This window comes from Poecilia reticulata, linkage group LG11, assembly GCF_000633615.1.
Source record: "Poecilia reticulata strain Guanapo linkage group LG11, Guppy_female_1.0+MT, whole genome shotgun sequence".
NCBI classification, from domain to species: Eukaryota; Metazoa; Chordata; class Actinopteri; order Cyprinodontiformes; family Poeciliidae; genus Poecilia; species Poecilia reticulata.
Genome location: NC_024341.1, coordinates 26533660 through 26544841, shown reverse-complemented (window position 1 = coordinate 26544841; position 11182 = coordinate 26533660). Strand labels below are relative to the sequence as shown.

Below are 11182 nucleotides of genomic sequence, written 5' to 3'. Positions count from 1 at the left end.
CAATGTGTGCATAAAAATTGACAAGAATTTGATGTAGTTTTTGTAAGACATTGACATACATACCACAGTTATTTAAACACCTTTTTATCCAGAGTGAAAATATCTAATGAAAAAAAAAAATACATTGACGTTTGTGATTGTAACTTCAAAATGACTAAGCTATTAACTCTGCATTAGAATTAATTTTAACTGGTTCCACAAAGATCACAATTTAATTATATTTGATAAATGTATTTATTTATGCAATACTGTCAGGTATACAGTCAATCCAGACACACTACTGATGACAAAATAGCTGTGTTCTGAGATAACAGTTTTTAAACATGTCAAATCGGAGTTAATGTTATATAAATAATGCTATAACTCAATTAAATTGGAAAACTTTCCACTTAATAGAATTAACTTTGCGAGTTATTTTGGGAACTATTTACTTTGCGGAGAGTTATGGTTGACGGGAGATGAGGTCTTTGGCTGTCACGGCGGTCTGCGTGCAGCCTCGGAGGGAGACGGCATCCGAGAGGGAGAGAGAAGGCTGCTGGCCGGCTCTACTTTCCACCGGCATCATTTTCGCCTCGCGGGGAGACGGTTGGTGAACTGTCACCAACGGCTGCGATTAATTTCAATATTTTACACCGAAAAAATTATAACGAGCTATTTTTTTAAATCTCCCTTTGAATGAGGGTGAAGCTTTTTGTCGAGGTGTTTAATGAGACGTTGCCTTGTCAGTGTACCTTGTGTTAAATCCTCACACAAATGTCAGTTTGCAGGATTCTCTTTTAGCCAGTTAACGGATTTCTCACAGTACAGTTTTATCTAACGGTAGCTTACAGACGACATTTTAAGAGAGTTGCTCGTTTTTTTTCTCCTTTTAATTCAGTTTCATCTTCTGGTCTTAAAATCCAGATATTCTGGTTGAATCAAGTCTGAGATCGTCTTTGGAGGAGAACCGACTGACAGCGCAACAATGGGGGTAAGAAACATTATTTATGCTACTTTGGTTTTCCGCTGCAAAAATGTCGGCTTTTCGGCACAGATTCGACTATGTTAAAAGGTGAGTCTGCAGATGAAAGGGTTAAAATGAATGAAGGTGTGATGTTAGAATGACATTGAACACGGCCGGTTAGCTATTAAAAGTGTAATGCAGTCAAACGGATCTAATTCCTCTCAGAAAAGTCATTACATTAGGTATCTGCTGTTTATAACACCAAATCAGTGGGTGCAACGATGAAAACGGGGATTAAGTGGGATGAAAGTGGGGGATGCATGGATTGCCTGGACTCATTTTTACTCATTTTATTTTTGTGGAGAATATGCTGCAGCTTTCTGACTCATCCATACTGAAGCAGCCTTATTTCAGTCTCACCTAAATGACACGTTAAATGCAGGAGTCTCCATTCTCACCTAGGGAGACAGGCTGAAGCTCAGGTACATTTACTCCACATCCAAACAGGGCGTTTGTGTTTCACACAGCCTGTCGCCTCATTTAGGTCATCAGAGGTGCTCTGGGTTGTTTTTATGCGATATAAAAAGCAACTTGGGGTTAAGAACAGGCCAAATACGTTGTCTAGTGCTTGCGCTTTTAGCTCGACGCGATTGGTCACGAACTAAAAGGCAGACGCGTTCACAAAAACAAGCCAGAATTGAATATCTCGCATAGTCCGAGATAATAAATGTGCAAAAGCACAGTTATGGACTAATATGTAACCTGCAAGCTGCCGAGTTTAGTCTTTCCTGCCTGATCGGCTGTAGACCCATACAGAGTTTTCTTTTCAGTTGTTCTCCTTAAAGCAGAAAAATTCATAAAATTACACAGATGCCTAAATGTGCAACCCTTCTCAGCTGAGGGTGTTGCCTCTGGTTTGTTTCCCTTTTCATTTCCCCAAACGCCATTTAGTACTAACTCATTTACACATTACATAATAGAGCAGGTATGATGCTGCTGCCATGGATGAGGCTGGGTTTACTGAAGGGTAACAAAGCAACAATTGAGCTTTGGGTATCCAATACGGACAAGTGCGTCAAAATGGTTCCTCAGCAGTGATAATCCTCCCTCTAAACCCCCACGCTCCTAAACATGTTGACTGATGGGTCCCAGAGGAAGAAGCTCTCATTGAGGGTAGCCATCATCGTCTCGTTTTATCCCCGATGCCTAATGAAACCGCACTGAGGCTTGATCCAGACCCAAAGTTAGGCTTTATGAAATCACTTTTCATGCTGTTTTTATGAGGTACATTTTTTTCCTGATTCTGACTGGTCATTATTCAGAATTTCCTTGTATTCTGATAAATCAGAATTAGACTAGCAAGAATATATAGTGTAGGGAACTCTGTGAACCCTTAAGAGCTTTCTGTTGTGCTCCATATCCAGCTATAGAGGGTTGGGATAAGAGAAGACTAGAGCAGAGTATCGCCGCTGCTCGGTCACGGTTTGTAACCATGTCCACTAGACTGCCTGAGGGGGACACCACACACAACTCTGGCTACTTCGTCAAAGAGCAGGAGGTGGAGGAGGGGAGAGTGGTTTGTTAGCTCATGGGGGGTGGAGGGGAAACTCCCATGTTCTCTGATTTACTGTCGGATGAATGGAGTGAGAGAGGAGATGCAAGTAAAATGGGCTGTCATGGAGTCAGATGGAGACCAGAGGGAGGGTTAGTTTCCAAAGCAGCTAAACTTAATTTGACTCTGTCATCCATACATGGTGAAGCCAAGGGTTAATGCTGTAGCACTCCTCTGGATAATCTGCTCTTATGGCAATCACAAATTCAGATTATTATCAATGTTAATCAGATTGTTATCACATACAAATAAAAGTCTGTATGTGGACAGACATCAGGCAGCAGTGGCTCTGAGGTGTTCCATTGTACCACTGTAGATAAATAAATCACCATTCAATAGGCAAATTCCTCACTAGTCATCAACTTACTTGATTGGTGATGTTCATTTTTTAATAAAATATTTAAAAATTATACCCATAAAGTGTAAAATTGAACAACACAAAAGGCAAAGTCGTTTAACAACTGGGCAGAGTTTCACTTTGCTCATCTATAATACCACCATGTTTCCATCTTCAGTAGTTTCAGCTATTAAGCAGCAACTGCCAGGCCGTGAGAGTCAAACCAACCTAAAAGTAACACATTCAACATTTTCTTGTGTGGCCTAGCTATCTTAAATAAATCAGCTCTTATTTCCTTAATTTTGGGAGATCTATGATCCAAGAAACTGATCTCATCTGCCAATCCTATCCTCCTCTGCATGGGTCTGAAAATCAGCCACTGTCCCGTTTTGCTCTGCTGACAGAGAGGGCTGACTGACAGACTCACCCACCAGGTCACTTCAGTTCATAACAAATGCCATTTCAATCCATTCCTACTTTTTTATGTTGTAAGCTTATACAAAATATGTTTGATAACATATTACATTATGTTCTATACATAGTATATTAGTCTTCCTCAAAGACAGGGCTAATTGTCATTAGCTTTGCAGCCACCTTGTACTGATCAGCCCAGGCTATAGAATGAGAACTGAGCTGCTGTTCCTAAGCAAATGACTGATATCATATTATGTCAGTTTTATATTTTCTGATATTAGACAACTCCAGACCTTAAAGACCATTCACTTAAATTATTTGTTTTAATGACACATCTAATGGATTCATAACTCTGTCCTTATTACAGGGAGTCTGTGACGTGTCTCCCAAAGGTTTTTATGACTTTGGCTAAAAATGATAAAGAATCAACTAATGTTCTTAAACACGGATAGCTAATATTGACTTTACCAGTACCTTTTTTCAAAAGGTCAGGTAATCGGTGGCTCTAAGCAAGATGTAGGTGGACTGAGGGCAAAAATGGCTCTTTGGATCAGAAAAATTGAAGGTTTGCTTCCTCTGATATCTATACCACACTCATAAAACCAACTCTTAGTTTGAAAAGAATTTTGCCTGATAATTCTTATATTAATATTTAAAAAACTGTAAAAATCACAGCTTCACTGGAATGGGTAGCTTCAGCAAAACTTTCCCAAAAGCTGCCAATTACAGCCAAGTCAACAGCTACACAAGGAGCCATTTAATTCTGATATTCTCCTAGTTGAACTGTTTTTGGCATATTTAATTTTTCATGCTCATAATTTAAATACACTCATGGACCCCACTATGCCTTTTGAAATGACACATTTTTGTGTGGCACAAATAAGAAAAATGTTGCTGAAAACATTTCTTTGAGATTTAGGTTCATGACGTTATGATAGAATCACATTTGCTGCAGATCTATTGGATGTAGATTGGGTGAGTGTTGCTCTTTTTCGGTTCCTCCTCTGTAAACCTGAGAGGTGATGGTCAGACAGATCTAATGTGAGGGTGTGCTGCTGAAAACGGACGTTTCTACATTTCTGTCATGTTCAGACATTCCATGTTCTCTAATCCAGTCAGTTGTTCTCATACTCATTCACTTATGTTCCATATTTTTATTTTAAGGATTTACTAAAATACATCAGTAATCATCATCACAAAAATCCTAATCAGACTTTGGCATGTTTCCAAGTCGTTGAGCTCGGAGATTTGAGGTTGGAAGGCCTCCTGGCCATCACCCTAATCTTTTGGCCCCTACATAGGTTCTCCATTAAATTCAAGTTTGGACTTTGTGTGGGCCTCTCCAAAGCATTATGTTACTTCCTGTCAGAGGAAAGATTACTGAAATTCACAGATTAGTTTAAAAAATTCTGCTGAGGGTACAAATAATTAATGATAATTTGGGCTTAACTACAGCAGTGATAGTTGGGACAAAAATAACAGGATAACACTTCATCTTTTTCTTATTTGAACATTTTGAATAAATTTTGTTTTAATAAATGTTTGTTTGATAAATGAAGCACCAGATAAACATAGTTTTGATGTGAAAGGTGAAATCAGTGGCATAGCTTGTCTAAATCTTTGGTTATCTATATTCATTTTGCAGCAGATGTATAAAAGCAATTTATTTTAAACTGAGAAATCTTATAGATTTTGCTGTTGAATTTGAGGTGGAAATGTTTACTTTGAATTTACCTATTTAAAGGAAATTTACAATTTAAAATATTCACTGAACTAAATTTTCCTCTGGTTCAGCTGAGATTTTGTGCTGGGAAAACCTTCTCTTTAATATTTAATGCAGTGCTAATTTGGCTCCTAAGCATTTTGCTCATTAGGTAGACTCTTTGTCAACATGCACATGTCAGACAGTCCAGCACATCCTCAGTTTTTTTGGCAACTTGAGGACAAACTATTCAGTCATAGGCAGAAGTCATAATGTCAAATAGTGGATGCTCTTTTGTTCATATAATTTGTTGTGTAATTGCTGCAGTCAGTCAATATTTCATTAATACTCACTCTGAGCCTCAGGACCCTCTGTAGTTTCCATCTGTGAGGCAGAGTGTAAGAAACTACATTGATCTGTACAACTGCAAATCACCCATTGTTGATCACCAATGTCACTGATTCTGCTCTCAGTGCAGTGAACAGTTTATGAAAGGCCGTGTGACTCATTTGACTCCGTTTCCTGTTTAACAGCAAACTGATGTTGAGGTTTTCCAAAACGTCCCTATGCCTTCTGGAATATCTTTTCATGATGGGAAAAAAATAGTATTACTTAAAAGCCTAAATATAACCTTTTTACAGGGTGGCGCAGTTGGTAGAGCTGTTGCCTTGCAGCAAGAAGGTTCTGGGTTCGATTCCCGGCCCCAGTTTTTCTGCATGGAGTTTGCATGATCTCCCTGTGCATGTGTGGGTTTTCTCCGGGTATTCCGGTTTCCTCCCATAGTCCAAAAACATGACTGTCAGGTTAATTGGCCTTTCCAAATTGCCCCTAGGTGTGAGTGTGTGTGTGCGTGGTTGTTTGTCCTGTGTATCTCTGTGTTGCCCTGTGACAGACTGACGACCTGTCCAGGGTGAACCCCGCCTCTCGCCCGAAACGTTAGCTGGAGATGGGCACCAGCAACCCTCCCGACCCCACTGAGGGACAAGGGTGCAAGAAATTGGATGGATGGATGGATGACCTTTTCACACTTTTAATGTGGCCTCCTACTTAACTAGTGACTTCAAGCATTAAAATTTTTAATTTTTATTGGATGTTGCTTCGAAAATGTAGATCAAGCAATTGGAATTTGATGGCATCAGTAGGGCTGATTATTTTAGTTATCGAGCAATTTGAGGAATCTGACGATTAATCGAATAATTGAATTAGACATTGTCCTGTTCTGTAGTAGCTTCCTAAGCTAGTTAAAGAGAAAATGCTAGTAAAAAACAATAGTTTTTTTCAACACATTTAATTGTTTAAAATACTGTACAATTCAAACATCTTAGTCTCAAGTGTGAAAAAACTTAAGTAAGTGAACTTAGAGCTTCTCCAATCATTTCTGATCACTCAAAGCACTTTACACTAGAGTCACACTCACCCATATACGCAGATCAGTAGGCAATTTAAGTGCCTTGCCCAAGGGCACATCGACACGTGGCAGGGGGGGAAGCTGGAATCAAACCTACAACCTTCCAATTGCAAGACGACTACTCTATCCACACAGCCACAGTTGCCCGCAGTGGAAAATTGGAGCACTGTATAAGTGGAAAAACTGAGAAATAAAATATTTCACATTACCTTAACAATTAAAAAGCAATCTAAAATCGAATGCCTTTTATATTATACTTCGCTGTCAGTCTAAAGTTTGAAGTATGAAAAAGTTTTTGTTATAAAATATTTTTGTTTTTTATTTTTTTACATCATTATTCTTCTTGATCAGCAAGCACATGCAATATGTTTTTCTGTGCATGCTCTACATATATAGGAAAATATATTGTTCTAGCAGTTACAGATAAGTTTGTCTCTTCGAAAGGGAACAAAAAACCTCACCTGTTAGCAGCCACAAATGAGCTTTATGCACATAGTGGATGTTTTCTAGAATTTAGATCATAAAGCACAGAGAAAACTGAGCAAGAATACAAAATGTAAAGATATGTTAATGTATTTACTGAAGTTTAAATGGAGGAGGAGGTAGTTCAGACTGGTGAGCAAAGAAAGAAAATAAGGTTCAGAAGTTAGACTACAACTAGCTCATCTTATTAAGGTTTAATGTTTCCTGCTGAGGTGCTGCATTGTGGAAGACATGTTGATGTGAAATGCCAATTTTATTATGCAGTGGACTGAGCTAGTTAAACTTTAAGTGTGCTTCTAGTCAACACCTCATTGGAGCATTGCACAACAAAAATAATCATCTGGCCAGAAGACAGAGCACTAAATAGTAAAACACAGTTTAACAAAGCTTTAAGTCAGATCATTTTTAAATATTTAGGTCCTCTACTCATTCAATGAATTGTTACAACCCTACTCATCATGAACACATTTATTTCCATGTTATTGTTAGTTGTGCCACACTGAAAGAAATGCAATGGCTATTGATGAAGAATATTTTACACAAATAAATCTTGAAGATTTTATCTCTTAAAAGCACAGGTTGCAAAAAATAAGCACAGTTGTCATTTTTTATGGTCCAGACGGCTTCCTCCAGTTTGAACCTCAGTGCAGATGAGTGGAAGAGAGCCTTGATCGAAGCAGATGGAGGGAGGAGAGTGTAAACAAACTGGGAGGGCTCAGGGAGGCGCTGATGATGAAGAATCCCTCTTATGCTATTGCCTGTGTGTGTTTAACAAGCAGTCCTTCAATATTTTCTAGGGCAGTCAGTTCGCTGAGCTGTGTGGTAATCCATTTCTTTTTGCGTGCAGAACTATGATCTATTTAATGTGGCACAACCGGAGCTACTACTCTGCTCTCAGGGCTACACTGACAGGAGCCTCCATTCAGACTCAGAGCCAGCAGCGTGACGTTCTGATCACTGGAACATCATCAGATTAGGTTGAAAAATGGGTTAAATACCAGCTGAATCTGTGCCAGCTGGCAGATACTTCACCAACAAGGCTGCTGTTACTGTATCCGCTGATGTAAAGACCTGATAAGGGTTTTGCTGGTAGTGGATTGTTATCTTTTCAAACTCCCGTTTGCCCAAACTGAGGTATGGCCATAAAATATTTCTGTCTGACGTCAACATTTGACCCCTGATTTCTGCAGATTAAAAAGATAATCCAGTTTTCCTCAGACTCGGCTCAGAAATAAAACATGCTGGTCTGGATACAGTTCACCAGCAGAACAGATGAATACAAGGATTCTTCATGTTCCCGAGTGTGGTTTTTAAGTCTTAAAGTGTAGGAACTTTTGAACAGTTTGCTCAGTTTCTTGAGAAAAAAGATTGTTTCTCCTCATTTGTCGTCTTTCCTGAGCATGTAAACAGACTTCTCGGACTGAAAAGTATTTTACATCATCAGATCCTTCCTCCGTTCAGCTTTATGGTAATTTATGAGATTAAGAAATATTCTTGAAGAGGTTTGTAGATTTGAGATAATTTTGGTGGGAAGAGTGTCAGAAGAAGTCATCCCAGAACCTGATTGCTCATTTATTTTTACATCCATTCACTGTTTATACGAGCTTATTTTTGCACGGTGTCAGGGGGCTGGTGTTCATCTCTAGCTATTGAGGAGGCAGGGTACACCCTCGACAGGTCACCACTCTACACAAGACATACAATTATGTACACATGGTTTCCTCAGTAAGGTGTCCTAAGGTCAATTTGGAGTAAGTGTTTAGGCTAACAGTCTGACTGTGGCAACCCACACATGCAGAAGGAGAACCTGCAAATTCCACGCAGAAAAACCTCAAGTCAGGATCCGAACACGAGGTTGTTGCTGCAAAGCAAAGGTGCTACCAACTGCACCACTCTGTAGCCCTTTTTCTTTACTGTCTGTGCTCAGTTTGTTAGAGATACACATTTTGGGTTGTTTTAAATGTGGGACAGAAAGGAGGAGAGTCCTCATCAGAACTTTCTGTCCCTGACAATTACTGAGAATAGGCATCAGTGCATACAGAGCAGAGTTTCCTCCAGAAAACCTGCTAGGCCCAGTGTTAGGGGTACTAGGCGCTCTGCTGGCGGTTCACCGTGTTTTTGCCCCTCGCTCGTTGTTCACTGCACCAACTATAAACCTATAAATTTGTCTTTACTGACACCCTACTTAAAATAAACAAGCAATGCTTAGGGGCCAAGTAAAGTCTGGTGGCCCACCAGATTTACAATACAGTGGGGGAAACCCTGCAGAGTCACAATCTAATGAGCCATTGAAGTTAATAAAATAAACACAATTCTACAAAACTTTTTAGGTTTTGTAATCAAAGTCAACATATATACTAAATAATCTCCTATTTTTGCTAATATAATAACAGCATGTTTACCTTGTTTTGATATGAGTTATTAATTTAGTTTTAACATTTTTCTTTGTGGTTCTATTTAAATGTGTGCAAAAAAACTTAGTTTGTTCTGTTTAAGTAGGTTAGAGTTTTGTTTTTATTAATAAAATGTAATGACTAATGTTTAGGCTATCACTAACTGCAGCTGTCTGCATACCTGAGCGTAGCTGGCAAAGCTGCTGGTCACATGACCCAGAGGAAGCCACAGTGGCTTCAATCACTCTCACTGTCACCATCGCAATATTGGGTTAAAAAGACCTATAGACCCAGATTTAACCAGCTGCCAAAAATAATGGCAGCTGTAACCTGTAATGCACAGCACATAGTCTGGTGTCTTGCTGATTATGTGGCTTACGTAATGGGGACTTGAGTTTCATCCTGGAGTTCCAACACAGGTCATTTCCAAAGATCATAAACGGGAAACTGCCAGGAGAAACCAGATACCTTTTTTAAAAGGTAAAAGGCTAGAATCTCAATACAGTTTACAGTTTTTACCATGTGTTTTACCAGAATGTGTGGGGAAATTATTCTTATGCTCACAATTTATGTTATTAAATTTCAATTCTATACAATTTCTTTCAACATCAGTGAAAAAAGTAACAAATTGCAATATCTTATCAAATTTGTCATCTTAAGTTAAATATAAAGAAGCATGTTATAGTCTTGCAGAAAATAAATTGTAAAGACAAAATGTTTAATTGTCACGTTTTCTGTACTTTAGCACAAAAATGTGTGTTTGTTACGAATGCAGAGGCAGCGGAGGAGAGACTGACAGGGGGATTATTGTTGTTCAGTGGGTTAATCTGTGGCTGTAGTAAACATGCTACTGTCCAGGGTTCAGAACACTTTCTGACAGATGGCCAGAGATACGTCAACATGCAGTGTTTGTAAATCCACGTGTTCACACATAAACGTGGAAGAACACATGTTCATCAGTATTAGTTTTTTAATCTTTTTTTTATTTAGATTTTTTCATCAAAGCTCCAAATTCTTTAATCAGTTTCACTATTTTTCTCTCCTTTGACTTTAATTATACCACACATGTAGACACTGGATTCTGTTTAAATGACACCCTTAAATAAAAATGTACATTTTTATATGACATTATTTGTACTTGGTTCATTAACACATAATGAACTATAAGATGTTCTGATAGGATTCAGAAATATTTCCTACATGTTAAGAGAAAGCTTAACATGTCCATTAGATATCAGGTTGTTACGAATTGTTTTTATTTATATTTTCATAGAGGCAGACATATAAAGTTTAATATCACCTTTATAACAATTGTTTTGAATATTTTAGATATTTAGATGACTAGCCTTTTGGTTCCAGTAGAAATTGGCTCTTTTTTGTTGCAGGTTCTTCCAGGAGGATTGATCCTTCTCCTTTGGGAGATAATCTCTCAGAAATACTGCAGTGATAAGATTTTACTGAGGTTTCATTGGGAATGTCAGCAAAAGTTCAATGCTAAATCTGATTTTTTTTTTTGTTAGGAAATTAAACAACCTATAAACTGAAAGCAAACCAAGTTTGGGGAATTAAAAAAAAGTTCTCCTGTCCCCATTCCTTTGTGCCATTTTCTGGTTTCTGAGGGACAAGCAGTTTTTATCAGAGCAGCCGGCTGGTATTTTAGTTCTGTTGTAGGAACCCACGGGATGTTCCTCTGTCAGTGCAAAGAGAGCGCAGTAAAGCTTCAACCGGAATGTGTGAAATACTGAAATCCAGGACTACAAACATAGTTGGTCATTAATGAGGTGTTATACAATGCTTCATTTATAACCAGTATTTTAAGGTTGAGCAAATAATTAGATCAAGCAACCATAGAAGTAACTATGATGGAAAAAGTAAATTTTATTTAATAAT

The 11182-nt window shown here is 38.4% G+C and overlaps 1 protein-coding gene across 1 annotated transcript in view; it reads left to right on the top strand.

Annotated features, from left to right (window-relative positions):
• The first annotated feature begins 546 nt into the window (after window positions 1-546).
• Window positions 547-11182, top strand: part of atp1a3a (ATPase Na+/K+ transporting subunit alpha 3a) — a 32943-nt gene continuing 22307 nt past the window's right edge. Inside the window, exon 1 of the mRNA XM_008422837.2 lies at window positions 547-970. Within this exon, the coding sequence (XP_008421059.1) occupies window positions 965-970 (6 nt within the window). The 5' untranslated portion in view covers window positions 547-964. The remainder of the gene's footprint in view (window positions 971-11182) is intronic.